A 27,827-nucleotide genomic window follows, 5' to 3' on the forward strand; every position below is an offset into this window, starting at 1 on the left:
TGGAGGGAGAGAACACATCTAGCGTTGCTGATCGTCCTGGGACACTGGAGGTATACGGTGATTTCACATTTTTGTTCCGAAAGGCCTGAATCACGGCCCGTGGGATCCAATTTCGAGAAGAACACGCGTGGGAGTTTCCCAAATAATGAAACCCGAGTAGAACTGCTGCTTGAACAGGTAGTGTACATGATGGTGCTGCTTGTCCCAGATCATCGTGCAAATGTTTGGCTTTGTTTGTTTTTTATTCTTTCAAAACATGCAAAATAAGCCAACTGTGGCCTACTTGTCTAGAACGAAATAAATACGAATAATCAATATATAGGATAAATGCCAAGCTCAAAATTAGATTCGGGTTCACATTTATTGATATAACTGTGACATGGTGTCACATCTAATCACAGCTTGCTTTTATTATGACGCGGTAATGATATTTTGAGTCGTAAGCTGTCTGCTGTGATGTCATTGCTAGCCCCGTTTGATCAGCTTTCCTGAACCTGCCTAAATAACTGACCAACATTATTAATATGATTCTAATTTTTTTTTATAAAATTTTGGGGTAAATAATAGCCAGAGTTTCAGGTCCATGGGGAAATTAATTCATATGTAATATGGTATGTAGCTCTTACTTCTGAGAACAACAACAAAATGACTTGAAGCTTATTCACCTCCTAATGAGTTGCCCAACTTGGTAAAAGAAAGAAAAAAAAAGTTTAAATAATTGTTAAGTTTAAGTAATTAAATTATATTTTCTGTTTCGTGCAAACGGATACCATTAAAAATCACCTTAAAATGTGCGCATCATTTGTCATCATTAAACACAGCATAAAGAGTGAAAATAAATTGTATTATAAAACAGTGAATGTCACTCGTTCATTTACACAGCAGGCTCTCTTGTAGAATGTTTTTTTTTTGTTGTTGTTGTTGTTGTTTGTTTTATTGTATTTTTTTTTTTTTTTTTTTTTTTTTTTTTGCAATACAGCTCATACAACAATAGCCTGCAATTGACTTTATGAAGGCAAATCATTAGTTTTCTACTAAAATGACAAGCAGTTCTACTGCTCCTGGAAACAGGTGCAACATGCAGAATTACAGTCATTTAAAAATATAGGCTACACGTACGAAAAAGCAATAGAAAATAGACTCAGCTAACTATAGTTCACATACTACAGGATGTGCCGATAATTCATAGTCTTTCAATACATTGACAGATAGGTTTTTAATTGACAAAAATAACAATTGCTCGTGCATGGGTAGTGTGTTTTATGGGAGGTGGACTGTACAGCACCATTTTCTGTTATTATGTAATGTCAGTTTTTATTATAATATTACTATAATATGGCAAAAATTGTTTCTTCCTCCAGTTTTTCTGTATTGTCAATCATGGCTTATTTATTGTAAGATTATTATTATTATTATTATTATTATTATTATTATTATTATTATTATGTTTTAAATATTATATACTGCAACAGCTGTGTTAACTAACATTATTGTCACACCAACAACCAGTAGGCTATTGAACCTTCCATCTTTGTTTTAATGGTTTTAAGGATTTAAACATTTGTGATTTAGTAGCCTATATCTGTAATTTGTAAAACAGGGGAGATGCAGTATATGGTGCATGATTACAGTTACAGTATGCTTAAGTTAGGGCTGGGTCCAGTTAGGGCCTGTCACTGAAGGCCTACACCTTGAAACCAAGCTCTTGACATTTATTTTCCTATTTAAGCTACAGGATTCAAGTTTTCAAATAATATTGTTGCTACAGCAAAGAGAAACAGTCTGGTTTTCAAGCTTATTTAATAATTAGTATTAAATGTCAACCTCACACACCTGATTGCCCCAAAGAGTACCACCTGTCAAGGCGAGTCATGAAATGCTGTTCATTTATTTGCAATACCTAAAAGTAAGCAAATGTTGTTTGGAATTAATAATGCACATTCACCAAAAAATGAAATTGTAATTAACTGTGTTTTATTTTTATTCAAATGAGAACATAGTTTTGACATACACGTAGAGTTCTCATGATCCAACTCAATGAAAAAAAAAAAAAGTATGTTGTGTTTATGCCACAGTTCTCAAAAAGAATGACAGGAAAATGCACCTTCAATAAAGTGTTGTACACTAAATATGCCTAAGAACATCAACAAGAATGTCTGAAAAGCAAACAATTAAAAAATCTCTGTTCAAATACAAATGTGTCTTCATTTTGAAGAGATCATAAGACTTTATTTATTTTATTTATATGATTTCATTTGATCAAAATTCAAATAGTAGGACAAAGACATACTTTGGCTCTTTTATAACAAATTATGGATATACTTATTTAAATAACTAAAGAGTCAGGAGGTAAAAGTCTGGTACAGTGAACATCAAGAATGAAAAATTTCCCTTCTAAACTGCTTTTTGAGAATCCCATCACCAAATAATAGATTAGGTTAATTTCACTCAGTTTCACAATGATTATATTTGTGACAATTTGGGAATGAGAAAAGGTCTACTGTAAGGTTGTATTGGACCTAGTGCTGCAAGAGTTGCATTGAGAGTGACAAAGCATCATAGGTCCCCTTTCAAATACATTCAACAAAGAGAGTGCTGAACCCCATGCTTATGGAATGCTTAGCACACGCCACCCAGGGAGCAGACAAAACACGCATCATGCTGCCGCAAGGGGATACACAATGATGTCACACACAGGAAATGGCTGGGGAGACTTGGCACCTCACGGTGCTTGGCCAAGTATACATTGGCTCAGGAGGGCTGCTGTGAAAATAAACAGGCAATCAGAACGCTGCACGAGACGTACACAAATCCATTGTGGCATTTCATGGATAATAAAGACAGAGAGTTTTCACATCTAAGCAACTGTTTATTTTATGCAATCTGCTTGTCCATAAATAGCTTTGTCTTTTTCAGGATGTATAAACATATAGTAAAGGTTAAAGCAGTTTTGTCCTAGGCACAGCTTTCAAACTTTCCTGTTAATATTTAGTGATGTTTATTGGATGCTCAGCTGATAAAGAATAAGAAAAAAATAAATAAATAGATTAGTAAACAAGCTCAAGAAATTCATCCTGGTGTAAGCCATCTAGTTCGACGGGACCTCAAAATATGATAGCTCCGATATTTTAACATAAGCTCAAAATGATATGTTTTTAGTATGTTTATTAATGAACATCAATTGATTATGCATTTATTTGTAACAATCCTCAAGTTCTGTCATTTAGCTTTCAGTATTTCAGTGCATTAATACTGCAGTGAATTATGTTCTGGTCACATAAACACGTGAGTTTTGTTCATGCTAAACTACAATAAATGCAAACTTATACATAGTAATCAGATTCAAAGTATTCATTAAGAGTCATATTGTATCAATTTAAACTGTATTGCTCTGTGAAACTCTTTTGTTCTTCTGTTTGGCAGTGAGACACCCCATCTGGATCCAACCAATGAGGGGAAAGAATATATATTGACTAGTGAAAATACTGCTTTTCATTGCTGTTATATGCATAATACAACTTGCAGCTCTGGCACGAAATATTGCAATTGTCCTGCAAAAGAAATGAGAGCTAAATGTCAACTCTCAAAGAAGAGACTGACTCTTAACAATGGCATATTTTATGACAGCCCTGTTAAATAAACATGTCCTTTCAGACATCTTCAAGCTTTTACTGGGCACTTTGTTAATGTCCATAGATGTCAAATTAATGAACTTTTCCAGAATCATATTTTGTTAGTAGTGCAAAAAGTGAACCTTTAGGTCTGTTATCATTGGCTCATTAATGAAGTTCCCCAGCTCAGTAGTTTATTTAGTACTTATTCTTGCCTTAAATTGAATTTGGTGCTATACTGTAAAATATTTTTAATACATTCAGAAGTAGACAACGTGACAATGTGTGTGACTGATGCTCTTACCAGTCAAATGGCCTATGCCACTTTCTCTAGCCCAGGGGCAATCAGTCTAATGACATACCCCCCCCCCAGGTCGGCTCCTGAACAGCTACTAATCTCCATTCAGTCATTAACCTGGAGCCCACTGAAGCACTCAAACACAGGACTATTTTTACTGCTATGTGAGGAGGATAAGTGATGTGTTGTTTCTTGGGCACTACAATGATTCCTCTTTTCCTTCCCCTGCATGTCAGGAAGCGTAACTGGGGCTAACAAGGCAAAGAACAGCCTTGCTTGTTGGAATATTCCGGATTCCATACAAGTTAAGCTCAATTCAAGTAAATATTGAAAATACATTTTGACTTGTTCCTCCTTTTCTTAAAAAAAAAAATCTGGGTTACAGTGGGAGTGTGTTGGACATGGAAGTGAATGTGGCCAATCAGTAAATGTTAAAATACTCACTGTTTTAATAGCCTCAAGACATGAACAATATGGGTGTTTTAGTGTATTAAAATCGCTTACTAACGTTTTCTGTGTGAAGTGACAGAATATCCAATTTAAGGCTTTTACAAGTTTTAACAGAAGAATTATGTTAGTGCTTTTATAAAACTATAAGCTTCACATTTCTGCTTTTTAACCCTCCAAACATTGGCCCCATTCACTTCCATTGTAAGTGCCTCACTGTAACCTCAGAAGGAGAGACAAGTCAAAATTATGTTTTGTGGTAATCAACATTATGCCACAAATGCTGTCGATTGAGCTTAAATTGAATGGAACCGATAACATTTCTTTAAGCATTTTTTGTCAAAAATGGCAATAATTTCTAATTTCTTGCTTATATTTTGTAATTAGGTAACACACAAAGGATGTAGAATTTTGTATTCCTATTTGGAGCCCATAAGGTTGTTTCAACACAGCATGAAACTACAGTACCTTCAAATGAAGTACTTGAATAATAACAATAATAATAAACACACACACACACACACACACACACACACACACACACACATATATATATATATATATATATATATATATATATATATATATATATATATATATATATATATATATATATATATATTATTATATATTATTATTATTATTTTTTAATTATTATTATTTATTATTATTTAATATCCCTTTGTTAAAACCAAACTCATTAAAACTTTACAACTGTCTCAGCATTTAGTAGTAAAGGCACAGAAATATTCACTTAAATATAAACATGTTTAGTTGTTGTAGCACAGTTTGTGAAAAACATAGAAAACATTCAGCTTTAAAAGTCGTTCAGCCATTCTTTGTGTCTTGGTTGTTTCCTGATGCTGTGAAAAAGTTTTTCATCAGCATCAGTTCTGATCAGTTATCTGACTCATCCTTCAGTCCATTTCCCAAAAGGATGACTGTTAATTCTCAGTTAAAGGTGTCACATTTCAGAGTAGCTCATGCCAATCCATGAACTGAAATGAAATAATTAGAAAATCACATGCAAAAATTTAATAGCAAAACTCCAGTACTTAAAGTAATAAAGTTCACCCAAAAGTGAAAATTCTGTCATCATTTACCCACATTTTGTTATAAACCTGCATGACTTTCTTTTTCAGTGGATCACTAAAGGAGATGTAATTTGGGTTTAAAACAACATAAGGGTAAGAAAAAGATGACAAAATGTTCATTTTTGAGTGAACTATCCCTTTAACATTTAAAATAGGTGAAACTGGGTAATTTCTCATGGGTAGGTTTAATTTTGAAAAACAGATTCTGAAAATACAGTTCATACTGATTTCTTTGACAGCATCCTCCAATTGCGGGGCATGTTGTCACACTCATTTAAGGTAAGAAGTAATATTGGTAACCTACCATTAAGCGGCCAATTACAGGCTTTTTCAGCAAATTTTAAACAGTAAAACAATTATAAAACACAAAAGAATTGTACATACAAGAATTTGTATGTAAAAGGTAACATATAAAAACATCAAACCATTGTTTTGGTCAGCAGATATTGTACTTAAAAAAACAAAAACAAACATATAGCATATAATAACCTGTCCTGCCAGCCAATATACATGGAATTTCTGTTTGGAGCATAGAATTAATAACACATTTTAAAATGTAAGACTTCTTTCAAATTTAGGGCTTCTATTACATTTTGTATCAAAAGCTGAAAGCAGCAGTACTGTATGCATGTTGGAATATTAGTTAATAGACTGTATGGTGTATTCTACTGACAACACCAGAAAGATCACCAAAGCTCAGAAAAAACTCAGAATAAACTGGCATAATTTGACTGGATGAAATATCTCCAAGCCACCACATGCAACACCAGAAATTGGAAACATTTTAAATGAATCAGTTCAGAAGAAAAGATGATGCATCTTTGCATCCATGATCAAGAAGTTTAGATCTGATCTGTGTGCATGGTGGTTCTGTTTCTTATTTTGAACCTACCTTTGATGTAATTGCTCAAAAAATCCTACAATGACATCGTAATTTAGACTGCGTATAATGCTACTTAGTACTGTTCAGTGTCTGATGTTTATTACTGCTAGTAAAACAGGCCTTAATAGGACTAATTATTTTGCTATGTGCTGTATCTATGTATCTACTGTCTGAATGATCTCCGTATGGAACCTTGTTAGTAAATCTCATGACTCTTTGTCGTAACATGGAAGGTGACATCAAGCTCTGACTTATCTGTGTGCATGAGGTTGCCGTCCACGGGGAGCTGGCTCCAACCTGCAGTGAGGCAAACCAAGCCGCTGGTGACCAGGGTACTAAATCAAGTTCAAAGCATCCCACCGCTTGCAGGTATTGTATTACACATACACTGTTGGGATCTGGCCAGCCTGCCTTATGTTTGGTCAACCCCTGGGTTGCCTCTTTGACTCTTTCTCACAGCTTGAAGTATGGTGGAGTGACATTTCTACAGGCAGGAAGTACTAATTTAGATCTTAAACTATTCCAGAGTACTACCTAAATATCCTCTCCAGCAAAATGGGACTTATATATTTAAATGAGCACTTCCATGCAAATTCAAAAGGCACACTTTGACAAAACTGAGTAATGACCGAAATCGGTTGTCTTGAATTATGCTCTGTGCTGTGACACACAGGTTTGTCTTAGCCATGCCCAGAGTCAGAGAAACAGAGATGAATTCAATAATCAACATTAAGCCGGATAATCAGCATACACAGTAAAACTAAAAATGCATTGTGAATATAGATTTATGAAACCTTGTTGATCATCGTGTCACCAACATGTGATAAAATCTTGAAAATGTGAGAACTGCATTAGTCATTGAGAACAAAACAAGTCCATTAGGTCAGCATTAGGATTTTCTGCCTGAAATCAACATGTTAAATCAGCCCGCTGGCATCGTTATTTTCCGACTGCAAATGCCACATGTTCGATAAGATGAAACTATGCAGTGGGGGAAACTAGCTAGAAGAGGCATGGCGGAACGTAACGCTGTTTTAAAGCTCAACTGCCTGGCACCATTGATCGTGTTGATTAGCCAGCCCAAAGAATGTGGACATTCACGTAAAGTGTGGTCTGCATCCCAGCGTGGAGCATTCTGAGCTGTGCGGTGGCATGGGACAGTAATTACTGCCTTTTCCCTGCGACACACCACATTAACTCTTCATGGGCTGTGGATGAGTGCAAACAACCAGCCTTGAAGGGAAACGCTGCCATTCCATCCTCTTTTCTTGCCATTTCACTAACAGTGTAGAGCTGCATGATGTATACAAGGATTGATTGAAGAGCTATATTTGAATCATGTGCTTAGATTGGACAGAGATATGGAGAAAAATATGAAAAAATATACACTGGCTGCCAAAAGTTTGGAATAATGTACAGATTTTGCTGTTTCGGAAGGAAATTGGTACTTTAATTCACGAAAGTGGCATTCAGCTGATCACAAAGTATAGTTAGGACATTACTGATGTAAAAAACAGCACCATCACTATTTGAAAAATTTCATTCTTCCAGCAGCCATCACTCCAACACCTTATCCTCGAGTAATCATTCTAAATTGCTTATTTGGTACTGGAAAATCACTTGCCATTATATCAAACACAGTAGAAAGCTATTTGGTTCGTTAAATGAAGCTTAACATTGTCTTTGTGTTTGTTTTTGTGTTGCCACAGTATGCAATAGACTGGCATGTCTTAAGGTCAATATTAGGTCAAAAATGGCAAAAAAGAAAAAGCTTTCTCTAGAAACTCGTCAGTCAATCATTGTTTTGGGAATGAAGGCTTAAATGGCCAAAAAACTGAAGATTTCTTATAAAGGTGTACACTAAAGTCTTCAAAGACAAAGGACAACTGGCTCTAACAAGGACAGAAAGAGATGTGGAAGGTCAGATGTACAACTAAACAACAGGATAAGTACATCAGAGTCTCTAGTTATAGAAATAGATGCCTCACATGTCCTCGGCTGACAGCTTCATTGAATTCTACCCGCTCAACACCAGTTTCATGTACAACAGTAAAGAGAAGACTCAGGGGTGCAGGCCTTATGGGAAGAATTGCAAAGAAAAAGCCACTTATGAAAAAGAAAATCAAATAGAAAATGTTAGAGTGGGCAAAGAAACACAGACATTGGACAACAGATAATTGGAAAAGAGTGTTATGGATCTTAACCCCATTGAGCTTTTGTGGGATCAGCTAGACTGTAAGGTACGTGAGAAGTGCCCGACAAGACAGCCAGATCTATGGCAAGTGCTACAGGAAGTGTGGGGTGAAATGTCACCTGAGTATCTAGACAAACTGACAGCTAGAATGCCAAGGATCTGCAAAGCTGTCATTGCTGCACGTGGAGGATTTTTTGATGAGAACTCTTTAAAGTAGTTTAAGAAGTTCTGAACATTTTTTTCAAATTGTAATAGTAATTTTTCACATTATTAATGTCCTGACTGTACATTGCGATCAGCTGAATGCCACTTTGGTGAACAAAAGTACCAGTTTCTTTCCATAAGAGCAAAATCTGTACATTATTTCAAACGTTTGGCAGCCAGTGTATATATATTACCCTGCTGAAAAACATTGTTACAGTTGGTCACTAGCATATGTGAATGCTGGTCAACAACACGGGATGCTGCTGACGGCTTTTTGACTTAGTTAACCAGCAAGACTTCCTTGGTTAACCACCAGAAAAACAATAAAGGGGTGTGTTTCCACAATGTAGCTCACTGCTTAAACTGCAGAAATTCTCTCATAATTTACACACCTTTAAGCCATCCCAGATGTGTATGACTTTCCTTCTTCAGCAGAACTGAAATGAAGAATTTTATAAGCCTATTTCAGTTCTGCTTGTCCATACAATGCAAGTAATCGGGTGCCATCAGGCTGCTTGCTGTTTGATGGTAAAAAAAAGGCATATTTAGGCAGCATAAAAGTAATCCACAGGACTCCAGTCGATCGAATTAATGTCTTCTGAACTGATACGATACATTTGTGTAAAAATAAATAGATAATTAAAACTTTATTAACTTTGTTAACTATGTTGCAAATCAGCACATCCATTGTTCGAACCACATTGTACTGGGATACAAACCACCAAACTGTTTTGTTTATAATGAATATGGATGGAGCAACACGATTAGACTGAATAGAGATGATAAAAATGTTTGTTTTGATTAAAAATCATTTGAATAAAAGACGTTGATACAGCGATGTTGTATGAGTCATGAGCTAAAGACACATGATCAAAAATGACAAGGAAACCCTTATTTTCAAAGACTAAACTTCAAGCTCTTTGGAGGACGTAGAAAATCATAAACATCAGCTATTCTAACATTTTAAAAATACTGTCACGAATACAAAAAAAAAAAAAAAAAGAAATGTCTGGGCAGATATCACTTTATCACTTGAAAATCTCTCTTTTTTTTTTTTTTCAAAGTTTCATCAGCGGAATGATCCAAAACACTTTAAACAACAGTATAGCCCATGGAAGAGACTGTAAATCTATACCTCATTACCTTGTCTTTCCCATCAAAAAATAAAGATGCCACTACTGTGATCCATGCTTTCAGAAAACGAACCCCTGGTCGACCAATTTCACCAACTAAAATTTGCTGGTGAACAACATGCTGGTCCAACAGCTAGACCAGCACCAAACCAGTTGTAAACAGTTTAAACCAGCAAGGGAATTGAATGCAGTCAGATTAAGCTGGTCTTTTCAGAAGGGAAAGCATAGATTCTGGAGAATAATACAAATATTGCATGTTAGTGCTGCGTCATCTGGTACCATTATCTGCAATTTTTGCAGTTTCGATATTACTGTATGTTAAGATAAACACTTAATTCAATGATGAGGCAAAGCAATCAGGTTTCATATCCCACAAAAGTGATCACTGTGTAAAGTTGTAGTATCACTGAACTTCATGTAAACTTGCTAGTTTTGTTGCACACATTGTTAAAGTTTCTACTGCCACCCACACATTCATGCTTACACTTCCACCTGAGAAAAGAAAGAAAGGCCTGGAAATCTTGGACTCTTTCCACTTTCTTTCTATGAGCCTTTGCATCCTTTATAAGTAGTTGCCAGATCATGATCAAATATTTTTGACTAGTAGGCTTTTGCTTCTGTGACATAATTTATGCAATTTGGTAAGTCGCAGCTTTTAAAAACTGGTTCTGTGTACTCTCAGATGACCTTTGACACTGGGCCCAAAACCACGCAAATGCCCATGGCACATATAACGGCTGCTTTTCTTTGTAATGAAGTCAGCTATAAAGTGTGCAAATTAGAGAAACCATGGCAACTGTATTAGAAGGCCAACAGTGCTGCGAACACTTTTGAAACTTCAAAGGTCTGCAAGCTACAGACTCGCAGAACTGGAGCTGGTTTTAATTAAGAAGCGTCTTCCACACACCTTCCAAACACAAACTCAACAGGGACAGAAAAAAAAAAAAAAAAAAAAAACATTATAAAAGTAAAACCCAAAAAAGTGAGAAAGGTCCTGGGGAAAGCCTTGCTGAACCAGCTTTCTGGATTCTATTAGGGCCAATTATCTTATCTGTTTCATTTCAAAGGCTGACCCAAGGGGCTCAATGGCATTTCAATACTGTGCTCAAAAACAGACTGCAGCCGGCCGACTGGGTCATTACAACACTCAGGCCCCCTGCCTGGGGTGATCAAATATTTGTGTGCTTTTGTATATAATGCTTACTTTTTTTTTTTTCTTTTACCTCCCCACAGGAAACAAAGGTTCGGTTTTCATGCAATTTATTTAGCTAGACAAGGTATACAATTTACCTTTTTTAAAATTTTTACATCTGGTACTGATAGTACATATACATACATTTCTATATCTCATATTGTGTTGTAGAGGATCAACAGTTTGCCACTCTTGTGTTAGCTTTCCCTGCACTGCACAATCTACATTCATTCAAATATCACATACGCCTTGTTTCATAATTCAAAACATTTTCATTTGATTCCGATAAGGTGAAAACTTGCAAACCCTCTTGGTTTCATTCCCTGAGTCACTGTAATGGCTCCCAGTTCATGCATCAACAGTATCACTGTGAGGAATGTAGTCCCTACGCAAATTGATCAGTCCGATAGTATACTAGATGACAGTTCAAAGTTTCCACCCAGCGGTTACATAACACACCTATGACTTACAGTGTGATTTTCCATCTAGGCTATTCTCACTACTCTGTTCTCAAAACATGCATCTATGTGAGTATGTATGTACATGAGTTTTTATTTGTATTAATATATCTGATGACTAAACAACCTAAGCAATTATGAACAGATATATATATATATTTTAAAATGCTCTGATTATAGCCCTACACATTAAACATATTTTTTAAAGGGATAGTTCACCCAAAAATGGAAATTTTCTCATCATTTACTCACCCTAATGCCATCCCAGATGTGTATGACTTTCTTTCTTCTGCAGAACACAAATTAAGATTTTTAGAAGAATAGGTGTTAAAATGTTGAAGATCCAAAGCACACAAAAGTCAGTATAAAAGTAATCCATAATATGATAGGTGTTGGTGAGAAACAGATCAATATTTAATCCTTTTTCTTTTTTGTACAATAAATTCTCTTCCCTGCTCAGTCAATCTCCACTTTAACCCTGCATCCGAAACCATGTACTGTCACAGTATGTACTACAGTTGATGAAGGATGTACTTATCTGCCGGCAAAACATTATGTTCTTTTCGGTATGCATGCAAGTATTATGGATAGATTTTGGGCATACTTCATCCGGGGACATGGGCATTGTCTTGTGACCCGAATATATGACGTAAGAACAACAACCGCAAAAATTGTCTGCACTGGTTTTGTTAAACATGCACCATTTAAGCACAAGGAACTATTATCTTGGTATAATGTATATAGCACTTAGAGTTGAGAGGAGCCATCCGACTCACAATTCACCGCCATTCTTTTAATCCAGCTTTTTGAACGTGACGTCGCCTCAGCTCCCAAGGGATTATGGGATTGTAAGGGGGTTTGATGAAAGGAGGAGGCGAGAAGCAGATTTCCTGGTTCAGGTAAGCGTTTTATTCTCCTCACTGTAGTAGATACACTCTTTCAGGGTTTTCAGGCTGTTCAATAATTCACACTCAACATAAACAAACTTCTTCACAATAATAAACTCAACTTCACAATAATAAACCCTTGGCTTCACAATAGGATCTCTGGTATCCAGGCTCTCTCTCTTGTCTACCTGCGGTGTGGCTCTATTTATGCCACTCTCCCCGTGCTCACTGGAATTAGAGACAGGTGTTAGACATAATTTAGCTCAGGTGTAAGCGCCCTTACCGCTTTCTCTCTCCGGAGAGATGCTTGACCACGCCCCCGCTGCCACAGGGATCGTTAAGTGTCCAGTCGATCCACACATCAGAATCTCACCGGAAGTAGTAGGTCATCTGAGTACTTCTCGCTTACTGCTTCATGAATACTGTGGATTCGGACATACTACTCCATTGGCATACTGTTTTTGGCATACTATATAGTAGGGAAGTATGGATATTCCAACGCAGCATAACTTTTATTTTCACATTCTTCTTCTTGTGTTTTTGGTGATTCACATTCTTCATGCATATCAGCCCCTACTGGGCAGGGAGAAGAATTTCTAGCAAAAAAGGACTTAAATATTGATCTGTTTCTCACACACATCTATCATTTTACTTCTGAAGATATTGATTAAAACACTGGAGTCGTATGGATTACTTTTATTATGCCTTTATTTGCCATTCACTTGCATTGTACTGACCTACAGAGTTGAAATATTCCTCTATATTCCTCAAATCATAATTTGTGTTCTGCAGAAGAAAGAAAGTAATACACATCTGGGATGGCATGAGGGTGAGTAAATTATGAGAGAATTTTCACTCTTGGGTGAACTATTCCTTTAATTTGAAATATAGCATGAAATGAATTGGGTTAGTTCACGCAAGTTTCTGACATTTAACATAAAAGGATATGTTAGGCAGGATATTAGCAACCGATGGCCTTAGTCACCATTTGCTTTTATTGTAATTACAAAAAGATGCAATGGTGAATGCTGAATGTTCTGCATAACATCTCCTTTTTGTTCCATGGATAAAATACATTAATATGGGTTTGGGAATACATGAGGGTGAGTAAATGATGACAGAATTGTTATTTTTGGGTGAACTTTCCCTTTATGTTTCAAGTTATGTTTTCTAAAGTGAAATTGCAGTATTTGTTAGAATGGGACATTTGGGACACTCTCTTAGAGTAAGACGTATATTGTTCAATGATTCTTTGGCAATGAATCTAGGCTGTCAGTATAATAATTATTGGATACATAAAAAGCTTAAGCTGAGATATTTACCTTAAGGTAGCAACAGATCACCTGCCCAAGCCATATGTGAATGATTTAAATCTGGATTCATGCTTCCACTTGATGGTTCAGAGAAACACCATCCCAGAAATAACATGAACTGGTCATGCTCTCTGGCCAGCGTCATCAAACAGCACAACAAGCAGGGGCCCAAGTCATGGACCCTGATAGGCCCCTCTCTAGCTCTGAGTGACACCCGGGTGTGGTGGGGTCCTGTAGGCCAATTTGGGTAATCATACAATTAAGTAGCCCTGTCACACAACTTAAACAATGTAGGTCTAATCAGGCAGGAGCTCGGTTCTGATTGAACAGCACTGGGGAGGAAGGGGTAGAATGAAGGGGTTTGGGACGTGAAGCTGATATAAAGACTCGGCCTCATCATAGAGATCCTTGCCCCTGGAAAAGCCTTCCTTCATCACTGGCACACCAGGAAATGCAAAGGATGGAGGGGTCACCACCGATTGGCCTGCTATGTGCCGTTGCCATGGCAAAAATCCCTGGGGCCAATAAAAACAGATGACAGGAACAATAATATGAGATGTAATCACCAAGGTCAGTTGCCTTCTACATGCCTCCACTTCAGTCCACCTAACCCTCCAGTCTGAACAAACCTAGCTAATATTATCATTTTTTCAGCACGTCACAAGAAATTTGTATGAGTTTTCTGAATGTGCCTCACAGATTCAGATCCTAGACTTTTAACCCTAACTTTTACATCCTTCTTGTTGCACAATTTTGCATTTGGTATTCAGCAAGCAGATTTTAATAATAATAATGACTTTTTAGTTATAAATGACTTATGAACTATCAACAGTTCAAAACCCCGAAAATGCTATATGCTTTCCTTTCATGGTCCTCAGAGTAATGCAAATGTATCAAGTTGAAAAAGGACGTGAGGGACTTTACTTTATGAAACGAAATGTTAGATTAAATTATTTTGTCCTTAAGTGCAGTTACATACATCCACATGCCATGTCAAAATAAAATAATTCATAATTCCTATAGCTCTTTGCTATTCTAAACATATTTCTTTAATTGGATAATAGATCGTTAATTGAAAGTTATTTTGTACTTTTCTGGAATTTTGTTAAGTTTTAATATTTTTTCACATGACTTGATTTTATATCTAAATTAAATATTTATTTAACATGATATATGTATATAGTTTAAGTAAAAGCGGTGTTGTTCTCACCCAATACACCCCTGGCCATACAGCTGAAAAACAGTCCAAAAATAGCCTTCTCTGAATTTATCGCAGTTATTTTACCTTCATTTTGTCATGCTGCCAAAGAATTTTGAATTACTGTATAGTTTTTAGGAGCATTGTTTTTGTCTTGAAAAAATTATGTCAGAGCCACATGGCTAAATCTTTTATCACTTGCCAAAAATTAAGAGGGCAAATAATTGCGTCCAGATGTGAGGCACTCTCATTGATAGCAGCCTGCATTTCCTGCCTCTGCTTTTTCTTTTTCCTATTACACCTCAGAGGAAACTGCTGTTAAAATATACCATCATCTTGTAAATCAACACTAACTTTGGGCAAGTGTCATTTAGAAACATCTAAACACATGCTAAGCATCACTCTTTGTCTGCTGTTTCACAGCAAGTTTTTTGAGAGTTACTGAAAGTGCTGTTTACTATCAGTCAAGTATGTGATCAGTCTGTCATACCATCAGGATGTGCTAATCGGACCTGACTGAGCTCATCATGCCCCATCGACATTCTTAGCAGCTGTATTTATGAGACGGAAAGTTGTATTTCTTCATTCTGGATGTTCTTATATTGTTCTTTGTAATTTGGTCATTTGGAAATATGCAAATGCATGTCGAGTTTGTTTCTAAAATAAATCTAAATGAATAAATCACTTAAAAGGATAGTTCACCCAAAAAATGAAAATTCTCTAATATTTTACTCACCCTCCTGGCATCCCAGGTGAGTATGACCTTCTTTCTTCAGCAGAACACAAATGCATATTTTTAAAAGAATATTTCAGCTCTGTAGGTCCATACAATGCAAGTGAATGGGTGCCAGATTTTTGAAAGCAGATACTATTTGCACCCTGGTGCAAATAATGGTAAATGCTATTTACACCCCAGTGCAAATAGAGGCAGATATTATTTGCACACCAACCCTGGTGCAAATAATGGTAGACACTAATTGCATCCTGGTGCAAATAGTTTCAATTACTATTTGCATCCATATTTAAATACTAACATATAGTATGGGCATCAGTGCAGTGTATTAATTGTGTTTATTTAGAGTCCGACAGACACACGACATCAATCTCTACCCCTAAACCTAACCTACCTCAGAAAAAATTACCTTGGTTTTACTACAGTAACCATGGTTTCACACAGGAATGAGTGTGATCGACAGACCCCGCCTCCGGATCAAACCCTTCTCTGCACTCTCCGACATTCACATTGACCAAATCACTGTGATGAAATCAACATTTATATTCAACATTTATGTATTATTTTAAGGTGTATTAAAGGAAATATTAAGAGTGGAAACAGGAAATTGGATGGAAAAAAGAGTGAGACAGAATGCGGATTTGAACCACGGTCACCAGGACAACAGAACTCATTCACATACTGTCTTTACACCCCACGCCATTGCAGCAACATCTACTGATTAATTTGTCATATATTTCTGTTGTTCCACCAGACTATTGGGGTGCAAATAGCTGCCATGTGTGACAGATGCTATTTACACCAGGGTGCAAACAGACACTCGAAATTTTGAAGCTCCAAAATCCACATAAAGGGAGCATAAAAGTAAGCCATATGACTCCAGTGTTTAAATCCATGTTTTCAGACACGATATGATAGGTGTGGGTGAGAAACAGATCAATATTTAAGACATTTGCTTTTACCATAAATTCTCCTCCCTACCCAGTAGAGGGTGATATGCATGAAGAATGTGAATCACCAAAAAAAAAAAAGTTAAAATGAAGTGTAGATTGACTGAGCAGGGAGGAGAATTTATAGTAAAAAGGGACTTAAATATTGATCTGTTTCTCACCCACACCTATCATATCGCTTCTAAAGATTTGGATTTAACCGCCAGAGTCATCAGGAGTACTTTTATTATGTTGCCCTTATGTGGATTTTGGAGCCTCAAAATTTTGGCACCCATTCACTTGCATTGTATGGACCTACAGAGTTGAAATATTCTTATACAGCACGTTCTGTGTGCACTATCTGTGCTTTGTCCTACCTGTGGCACTGGTCTGGTTTTTGTCTGGTGTGTGAACCACTAGGAAACCAGAAACAAATTCAACTGTTGTTCTCCCACTGGCTATAGATGACTTGTAGCATCTTAATAGTATGTAAATAAAGAAATATAAAAACCCCAGATGTAATTCAAGGATCAAGCTATGCAGATATTGTGTGTATCTGAACATGCACAGACAAAATATGCACATAAATTATTTGAAGAAAGAAAAGAGGAAAACTGAGAGACTTCATACACTTTTATAAGTAAAGCATCTATGCATCAAATAACCTTAACACTGTCACGGTCCTGTCACTTTGCCAGGTTGGGTTTTTGTCTGACGGGACCGTGACATCATCACCCCGTGTTCTGTCTTGTGTTTCGTGTCCTGTCTTTGTGTTGAGCGCACGGGTCCAGGTGTGAGTTACTGCCATTTGCTCTTCGATGATGTCGCGTTCCCTGTCTGTCTTGTGTAACCCTGTATAATTTAACAAATTAATTATGAAAAGACAATAATTAAAAAGTCTGTTAAAATAATAAACTAACCAGAAAATAGTAAAAAGTGTATGGAAAATAGTAAAATCTAAATAAAATGCATGTCAGTAATTATACATTAGATTGACATCGCAATGGTTGTCCAATTACGTGAGGTCTAATTTGAAAGTCCCGCCCCAGCACACTAGTTGCTGGATGGGGAAAGCCATTTTCTTTTCTCTGTAAGACTGGTGAGACGAGCAGCCGCGTAATTTGAGCAAAAGTTAACAGCGTCAGAGAGGATAAAATAGATACATTTATTTTCTATTTTCTTTGGATTTGGTGAGTATGCATTTTGTAATGTGTAAACTGTCATAAATGTGGTTAAATGTGTACTGATGTATTCAATTGGGAGAGAATGAAAACTTATTTCTTTGTCAGAATGTAATGCTGATAAGTTCTGTTGTTTTACAAGGTTAAGGAAATGTAAATCTTAAAAGATGATGTGTATATGAGTTCCTAATGTTCATATTTTGTTGATGATGATGAACGAGTAGTTTGTTTAATTAAGTAGCGTAATGTTAATTATGCCGTCAAATTACGATGGAAATGTAACTGTTAAATGTTAAACAGGGTAACAAGTGCTACGATGTACTGTTGTTAAACTAGAAGCAGTGAATTTAATGTGTTGTGAACTAAAGAACAGCCTGTTATATATACAGGTCAGGTTTTTTTCCCTCTGCTGGAACTGCGTTCGTTTCAGCCTGACGATGCAAGATGGCGAGCCTTTCCCCAGTGAGATGAACATTGACTACTGTGAGAATTAAGTTCCAACCAACACCCGAGGAGTTGGGTAGGAAAGTTCTGATTAGCTGCTAGTATTTTTGTCCTATAAACGGAACCGATCTTTGTTTTTGAGGGGCTGCTCAAAGAGTTTTTTTTTTTTTTTGCTCGGACAGAATTTTTTCAGAATCCTTTGAACTGAATCCTTTGAACTGAATCATTTGAACTGAATCCTTTGAACTGAATCTTTGAACTGAATCTTTTGAACCGTTTACTTTGTTCTTGTGTTCAATACCAAGGAGTTATTTCTGAATGTGATTGAGTTTAATGGTCCAATTTTATAATTGTGAACAATGTCATTGTTTATGTTGATATTGTAGGTCTTGTATTCTAGGAAATTGTCATAGCCTAGAAGGTGCACCCAAACGAACAAAGCGAGTCAGGTAGAAATGTCCAATTACTGTGAATTGAATTTTCATATCACTGTGATTTTGATATTGGATAGAGATATTCGGTCGGTCTTGTTCGTGTCCGGAGCATGGTGTCTGCATCCTGACTTCCTGTCTGGTTCAGTTTCGGCCTGTGTCAGGATCCGGACACTCATGCTCCATGTTCTGTTTGTTTTGGTCTAATTGTGTTGACGTTTCCCCTCATGTGTTTCAGGTGCCACTTGCATGCGAAATCAGTGTTTCCATGGGAACCCTGATTGTTCCCATGAGAACGCTGATCATGACAACTTTCAGCTGGTGAGGGGCACCTGTCCCTTGTTTTTTCCTGCTTATTTGAGCCTGTGCTCACGACCAAGGAGGTTGTTCCCCTGCCAGTGCCCATGACTACGGAGGTTGTTCCCCTGTCACTGCATGTGCTCACCACCACAGAGGCTGTTCCACAGTCCATGTCAGTTCTCACAGCCATGGAGGCTGTTCCCCAGTCCATGTCGGTCTTCACAACTATGGAGGCTGTTTCCCTGTTCCTACCAGTCCTCACAGCCATGGAGGCTGTTCCCCAGTCCATGTTGGTCCTCAAAGCCACAGATGCTGTTCCCCAGTCCATGTCAGTCCTTGGTCCTCACAGCCACAGAGGCCGCTTCCCAGTCTCTGTCAGTGCTCACAACCACAGAGGCCATTCCCCAGTCTCTGCCAGTGCTCATGGCCATGAAGGCCGTTCCCCAGTCTCTGTCGGTGCCCACGGCCACAGAGACCACTCTCCAGTTGCAGCTGCTAGTGCTCACGGCTGCAGAGGCCATTCCCTTGTTGCGGCCAGCGTCCACGGAGGCTGTTCCCCTGCCACCACCAGCAGCCACACCTGAGCTTACCACATCTTCGCCCCCTGAGCTGCTCTTTCCTGAACCTTGTCCAGTGGCCGCCGCCCAGTTCACTGCCCCCTGTCCAGCAGCCACCGCCCAGTCCTCTGACCCCTGTCCAGCGAGAACCGCCCAGTACTCTGTCCCCTCTGCCCTGAGGCCACCTCCCAGGCCTCCAGACCACGCTTCTTTCCTTAAAATCCCACCCTGTATTCCCTCCCTTCCCTCCCTTTCTGTTGTATTTTCTGTTCTATGTTATGGCTCGTTTTGTTTGACTTGTTTATTGTTTGATGTTCCCATTTGGGATGCCAGGAGGTGTCACTTTTATCATGTTGGGTTTTTGTCTAGTCTTCAACCAATATTGAAAACTGTATTCAAAGGTATGACTGGCTTCTCCAAACAGTCTGATTTTCAGATATACCACTTTTTATTCATGAAAATAAACAGCCCAGAGGCAAAATTCAACCTTAGACTGATGTCGAGATTGTTTGGAAGCAAAAGTAAACAATGTAGTGGGTCTGCCTATTGACTCGGATGTCGTGTTTAGACTGTGATTAGTCTTCACGAAATAAGAATTCCTGACAGACTGAGGTTCTGAGACTGCATGGCATGATAAAATAAACGCACAATTGCACCGTTTCAAGACAAGTTCCACAGAACATAAACTTAAAAATTCATAACCCAGCCCCGTGCTCATTGTATAAATGGGTGGTCGTCCTCCTCCCCCTTTCCGTTTCACTCATTTTTTGTCTTTTTAGCATGTATACATACTCTTCATCTTTCCACCTCCTTTACTTATTTCCTTCTCTTTCTTCACTCTCTTTCTCCCTTCACCCCTTCTCTCTCTCATCTTTCATCATCTATCTGGCCTGTATTTGTGTTGTAGCTTCCTGCTTCTCTCCCACCCACAGAGTAAAGGGGCTGGGAGCTTACCTTCCCTGCGTGACACAACTTTTGGCCGTGAACTGGGAGATGGTGGAGCATGCTTCACTTCTAACTGTGTCACTGTCCACCTGAGCAAACACATTACAAGGGAGAGAGCAAGAGGAATGAAAGAGAGACAGAGCGGTGGCTCAAGGGACTCTTGGTGGAGTGCTGGCAATAGTGCAGCCAATATATCAAAACATTAGTCTTGTGCCTGGCCCAGCTGAGATCTCCTTTGGGACTAGGTTCTGCCTAGACTTTTCTTTTCTTTCCTTTGTATTTTCTTGCAATGAGCTCTCTCCAATAGAAACACATATTTGACATGCCTCACTACTGTCTCTTGTTTGTATTTCTCACTACAAACAGAATTACGTTTGCATGGCTCAAGGCTGGCCAGTGCACACCAGCCAGATTTGCAGCCACAATGGTATTTCAGTTGGGTCCAGGGAATCCTGGTTTCCACTTGGCTCAGGAAAGAGAGATGAAAGACACAAAAGCATACAGTTTCTCACACTTACCATAGGAGACAATGAAGGTTTTATTTGATAAAGCAATATGTAAAACATAGGCTCTGTGTTACAGTGGTTTTACCATAGGTAAGGCAACAGCAACTTTTTGACAAAGCCTTGTTTGAAAGTTTTAAATCTTTTAAGTTTGGTGGTGTAACACAGATCAAAGTTTGGGCATGGAAAGGAGGAGACGGGGAGCAGTGACACAGTGCAGGTAAGGCTTTTAATTTATCTGCCGTCAGCACACTGTACGCACATTTCTCTTTGCTTTTCTTAGTTCACTCAATTCAGTCAACAAAACTCTCAATAAACGTGAACATCTTGATAACATAAACTTCTCAACACTCCAAAACATGACACTCAGAAAACATGCCAATGCTGCACTCTCGTGTCATTCACACCACCCCATCCCCACATACCCCCACCACCCGACTCAGGCCGGGACAACATCCGGCCTGCCAACTTCCCCCTATTTCTGGAAAGCAAGTCAGCCACAGCCATCTGTGCCCCCCAGTCTGTGGATCACCTCAAATTTGAATGGCTGAAGTGCCAGGTACCAACGTGTGATCCGCGCATTGGTATCTTTTATGCGGTGGAGCCGCTGTAGTGGGGCATGATCTGAACAGAGGGTGAAGGCCCGCCCCAGCAGGTAGTAGCGGAGAGTGAGGATGGCCTACTTGATCGCCAGACACTCCTTCTCAGTGGTGCTATACTTAGTTCCCCTCAGAGAGAGTTTATGGCTAATGTACAGCACCGGTCGCCCCCCCCCCCCCCCCCCCCGTGATAGCACTGCCCCCAGCCCTCTGTCAGATGCATCCGTCTGCAAAAAAAAAGCGAGAGAGAAGTTCGGTGCATGTAAGAGCGGTCCCCCAAAAAGTGCAGATTTTACTTTTAGAAAAGCCTGTTGGCACGACTCCGTCCACTAGACCAGATCGGGAGCCCCCTTTCTAGTGAGGTCAGTCAGTGGGCTGGTGACGTCAGAGTAACTAGGCACAAACCTTCGGTAGTAGCCAGCCAGCACCAGGAACTGTCTCACCTCCTTTTTGGTCTTGGAACTTGGGCAGGCCGCGGTCGCTGCGGATTTGTTAATTTGGGGTCGCACCTGCCCATAACCCAAATGGAACCCCAGATACCAAACTTCCACCCGCCCAAATGCGCACTTCTTCAGGTTGGCCATGAGCCCCGCCCATCGCAATGACCTCAGGACAGCTCTCAGATGTTGCATGCCAATCATTACTATAAATGGTAATATCGTCCAAATAAGCAACGGCATATACTGTATGTGGCCTGATAATTTTGTCCATGAGATGCTGGAACGTGGTGGGGCCCCGAACAAACCGAACGGAAGTCAAAAACTGATGTAATCCGAACGGTGTGGAAAAAGCAATTTTTTCTCAGGAGATTGGAGTTAAGGGTATCTGCCAATAATCCTTAGTTAAATCCAGTGTCGAATAAAATTGAGTCGTGCCCAACCGATCAAGCAATTCATCAATCATTGAGTACACATGAAATTTGGACATCGCGTTCACTTTTCGATAGTTCATACTGAAACGGACCGTCCCGTCGCTCTTAGGTACCAGAAACACTGGGCTGGCCCAATTGCTGTGCGACTCTTCTATGCCTATCTCGAGCATTGCCTCTAATGCTTCCTGAACAACCTTTTTTTTGTGCTCAGGAAGGTGATAGAGGTGATATGGTGCTCTATGAGGTAATACCAGGGAAAGGCAAGAACATGTCTGCGAAATCTGCTTGCAAATTGGCCACGTCCGTGAGCTGCGACGGTGAGAGGTGGTCTCCACATGGGACCAGGGTGAACTGATTAGGTTTGAGAGTCACCTCCGGCCTGAGCTCCACCCTCTCTGGGACTACCGTTGCCAAGGCCACAGGGATTGCCTCCATCCAAAACTTTAGGAGGTTGAGGTGGTAAATTTGTCGCCGTGTCTGTTCGCTTAACCTCATAATCGAGATCTCCGACCCGCCGTGTGACCTCAAAGGGCCCTTACCACTTGGTGAGTCATTTAGAGCTTGTGGTGGGCAGTAATCTCCACACCTTGGCCGTCTTCTCGAAGAGGTCGAGGTAGGCTTCGGGACTGTCAGCAGGCCCCATTTTTACTAGGGTTACCAGTGGGATGGTCGAGGTGGGCTCCGGCGTCGCAGCAGCAACCCCCTCATGGGTGATCAGGCTCTGGAATTCCTGTCGGTCCTACGCTTGGGCTTGGAGCAGGAGTTGGAAACGTTATTCCTGCTCCAGCCGCAGCTTGATGAGGGCTTGGTGCTGGTTCTGCTGGATGCCAGCGAGGGTCTTGATCACTTCGGCCAGTGGTGAAGATTCCATAATGACGTATCTTCTCGATTGGATCTTGGGTTTCGGCACCAGCGTAACACAGATCAAGGTTCGGGTATGGAAAAGAGGAGACGGGGAGCGGTGACACTTCAGGTAAGGCTTTTAATTTTTCTGCCTTCAGCACACTGTATGCACTCTTCTTGCTGCTTTTCTTAGTTCACTCAGTTCAGTCAACAAAACTCTCAATAAATGTAAACTTCTTGGTAACATAAACTTCTCAACACTCAGAAACACGACACACTCGGAGAACACGCCAACGTTACGCTCTAGTGTCGTTCTCTCTCTGCCTTCTCTGGTGTGTTTGGCTGCTTTTTAAGGTCTCTCTACACCATCACTGTAACAAGAAACAGCTGTTAGAAATTATGCCAACATGCTTGACGAGCCACACCACTCCCTCTCTCCCGCAAACAGACACACGACCACGCCCCCATCCCCACAGGTGGTTATACAAAAATTACAGTAAGACAAACAACCAGCTAGATAATACTGAGATTTGTTGCTATAGTTGCTAGGGTGTTTCATCTGGTTGCTAGGGTGTTAGGGATTGAGAGTATAGGAGCGTCCTAATTTGCACACTTCTGCACAATTCTATGCCATTTTAAAGTTTAAGTAGTGTGAGCAGTATGTTTACAATGAACATGGAACAAAAAGAAGTTTCCTAAGAGTACACAGATAATATACTTCTTCAACCTTCTTCAAATTGCATGTGGGTGTGGCATTTTGGACACTTCATGCACTCAATGGCCTTGGCTTCCCCTGCTTAGCTTAATGGGTGGAGTTACCTGACTGCAATGCTGGCCTGACAAAAACATTTTAATTAGTGATGAATGTGACAACAAGCTAAACTTCTGTGAAGACAGCACCTTACAAATGTGAGTTGAATGCTTTCACGCACTGTTAATAAGTACATTATATGAGAAATAAGCGTTAAACTGAGTTTGGCTAATATGCTAAATGTGATATATACACTCAATGTTTCTGTGCACTAGAGGGCACTCTAGTTCATTCCCTTGTATGTTGTGTTGATGTAACAAAGAAGACTGAGTTCCCAGTAAACAGAATTGAGTTAACACGGCAATCGTCTCAGCATATCATTTATGTTATATAAAAGATAAAGATATAACACTAAAGCTAACACATTACGTGCGTTTGAAAGGTCACTTCCAACAGCTGAAAAACGGCAAGAACTTCTGTGTAGGAAAAAAACGTAAGTGTTCCATTTCGGGCAGTACAACATTGTGAAAATTCAATACACATGCACAAGTGCATAGTGTATATTGCACAGTAAGTGCATAGTGTGTCATGTGGGACACAGCTTATGACTGATATGGACGGACGGACGGACGGACAGACAGATAGATAGATAGATAGATAGCAGACAGGCAGGCAGGCAGGCAGGCAGGCAGACAGACAGACCAATTGATAGATTCTACTGATACAAAACCAAGTTCTTGACAAACCAGTGCTGTTGATGTTAGATATGCCTCTTAAAGGCCAACTTCAGACACAAAACTCAAGACCTTTGCAGTGAGGCAATAAAAAGATCTTTTGCTGACAGCCATCAAACAAGCGATATATGATTGTACCTCAGCCTGTGGTAGTGGATGCCAGTATTTTATTAAAACCAATACATTGCTCTGTCACTTTTGCCATACCTCAGTAGCCTGTCTGTCAAAACAGACCTGAACAACCTCATCACTAGGAACCATGGAACATTATGCAGTAAGCAAAAGGAACCCACTATAACTCAAAACAATGACAGTCAAAAATGTCTGTCAAAAAACCACAGAGATATTTAAGTCAAGTCAAGTCATGTTTATTTGTATAGTGCTTTTCACAACACACATAGTTTCAAAGCAGCTTTACAGAAAATCATGCTTTAACAGAAATTGAAACTGTAATATATATAAAGTCTTAGAGTCACCATTGTGTAGTTTGATTAAATATGATTGTAAATTATGTATAAAAATAAATAATTAAATAGTTAAATAATAATTGTATTTAAATAAAATTTGTATTTAAATGTAAGGATTTATCATTTGAATTTAAAGGTGCATTCATTAAATGTTCTTTCTACATTGCACTGGCTGATATTGCCTCATATTGACACCCAGTGGCATGGATGCAGCATCACACAAAGTAGGCTGAGTTCGGAAAGGCATGGTATCCCTACTAATGATGGGTCGTCCATGAACGATTCGTTCATTTTGAACAAATCTTTTATGTGACTCAGAAGAACGAGTAGTCTCAGAGAATGATTCATTCATTTTGTGTTGTTACGTGAAAACCGCATAGGTGCTGTACAGGAAACAGAAATTATTAGTTCACCTCTCGAGTCTTCTGGTCCGAGTCATTAGTTTTTTTTTGTCACGTGACAGCCGTATACGCTATGCATTGCTCACATAGGAGAAAGAAATTATTAGTTCACCTCTCGAGTCTTCTGGTCCGAGTCATTCGTACTTTTGTCACGTGACAGCCGTATACGCTATGTAGTGACAAAAGAACAAAAGACTCCGACAAGAAGACTCCAGAGGTGAACTAATCTTTCTGTTTCTCATAATTTGTCATCATAATTTGTCCGCTGCATTATCAATTTTTCCTTATTGGGACTATAATCAAAGTTTGCATAAGTAGACATGTTGGGGGGGATTTGGTTATTGAAAATGTAACATTTCAATTTAATTCTGCTCAAATGAATGAAAGGAACTAAATGACTTGAATAAAGATTTGTTCATTTTGCTGAACAAGACAAAGATTCAAGTCAGTAAAATGATCCAATCTTCCCATCACTAACTCCTACTTCTCTTATTACTTCTACCATGGATGTCTATGGCAGAAATAGTAAGCAAAATAGTAAGATATGGGCTGAATTCAGAATTGCATACTACCATACTACTCATACTATTTCTGCCACTGACACACACAGTATGGCAGAAGTAATAAGAGTAATATGAGTAATATGGGTAGTTTGCCATTCCGAACTCAGCCATAGACTACTTACACTGAGCCTCATGACATACTTCTGCTTTGAAATAAAGTGGCACACTAGTTTCTGGTTATATATATTTACAATGTGCCGTAGTTGCCTAGTTCTCGAAATTCCATTTTAAATGAGTGTTTGGAAGAAGATTTAAAAGTAAAGATATTTTCAGAGACAGGTGAAGACATATTCTAAATTCAGTGGATTAAAAGTTTTCAAAGCTTTGATTCAGCCCAAGCCGATCTGAAAAAGAAATGGCTGGTAAAAAAACCAAGCATATTTCCCAGTTTCCTCACACAGAGGTCTGTTGCAGACATTTAACCACAGATAAGCTTAAACTGCAAAGGACAGAAGATTGAAAGAGACTAGTAAAGGATGTCAGCACCAGCGCTCTTTGAATTAAATAAACTACACGCTTCAAACACTGCAATCTCCATGTATGAAGGAAGAGAGACCTGACGAATGCATACATCACCCCCTTTTTATTAAATGTATGTTTTAATCTCTATTTTGTGTCATTGTTTCATTGATAAGTATATCACTATTTGTTGAAATATAAATGCATAAGTAGAAGAGTGCCAAGTGTAATGCCAAGTGTAATGAGATATAATGTTTGAAATTGATAAAATGTGTGTAGTGCCGTTAAATATATTTTAGCACAGTTAATGTATTACAACTTGACATTAAAACTGAGTGATTTTAAAGCCTAGTCAGAGTAAGAGCACAGCTAATGTATTTAGAAATCAATCCATCTGGGACATTTATCCAAAGAAAAGTAATTTGCAATCATTGTATGGTGAAACTGATCATTGAAGCTCAACAGGTGTGAAATATCTTCAATAAATGAAACATGTTAATAAGGCCGCCAGATTGCTGCAGGTTATATGTGTTTGATTTATTATTTTGGACCTGAGTGTAGCTACAATTGGAAAGGAAAAATATTTTTTAGAGGCAAATTTCAGCAAATTATACATTTCAGATCAGTCACGTTAATGGCAAAAACATGATTTATTGTTTTAATCAATTTACAGCCCTAAAAATTAGACATAATCTTCCTTCCCATGAATAAACCTCTGCATATAGGTGTGCTGAACGCTTAACCAGAAATGCCTGAGCCACACCATGTAGAATGCGGAAGCAGTAGTGCAAGTGGTCCATTGTAGAAATGTGCTATTAGCAGTTAGCCATGATTATACTATTCTGCAAGCAATAGCTTCTAAAAATAGAAGGATAGTGAGATACAGCAACATGTAAAATAAAACAACTTTTCCAGTCAGCAAATTTCCTTTGGCACAGCTTTGGCCCAAATAAACAGCTGGAATGTGGCCCAGCTCAGAAAGTGAATGAAGGCCCAAATCTGGTGCATACTGTATCTGTTTTGCCAGAACTGAACCAAAACAGTGCCATAAATCCACCAGTAGAAAGCCAATTAGAAAAGCTTGTGTGGCCATACATGGGCCTTATATATAATTGTTGTTTGGCTGAGTTCTGTTAAGGCCTGACGGCCCTTATGTGGCCCACATGTGGCTGACAGATTAAATGCCAGTATTCTCCCACAATTT

At 38.8% G+C, this 27,827-nt stretch overlaps 1 protein-coding gene across 1 annotated transcript; it reads left to right on the forward strand.

Moving 5' to 3' along the window:
* LOC127452677 (uncharacterized) lies at positions 1–20,525 on the forward strand. The gene is made up of 4 exons (XM_051718300.1): positions 1–180; positions 6,602–6,702; positions 18,869–19,717; positions 20,395–20,525. Exons 3-4 carry the CDS (start codon positions 19,066–19,068, stop codon positions 20,523–20,525), a joined length of 783 nt encoding a protein of 260 aa, XP_051574260.1. The 5' UTR covers positions 1–180; positions 6,602–6,702; positions 18,869–19,065.
* Positions 20,526–27,827: the final 7,302 nt, after the last annotated feature.

Source organism: Myxocyprinus asiaticus, chromosome 15, assembly GCF_019703515.2.
Source record: "Myxocyprinus asiaticus isolate MX2 ecotype Aquarium Trade chromosome 15, UBuf_Myxa_2, whole genome shotgun sequence".
NCBI lineage: Eukaryota > Metazoa > Chordata > Actinopteri > Cypriniformes > Catostomidae > Myxocyprinus > Myxocyprinus asiaticus.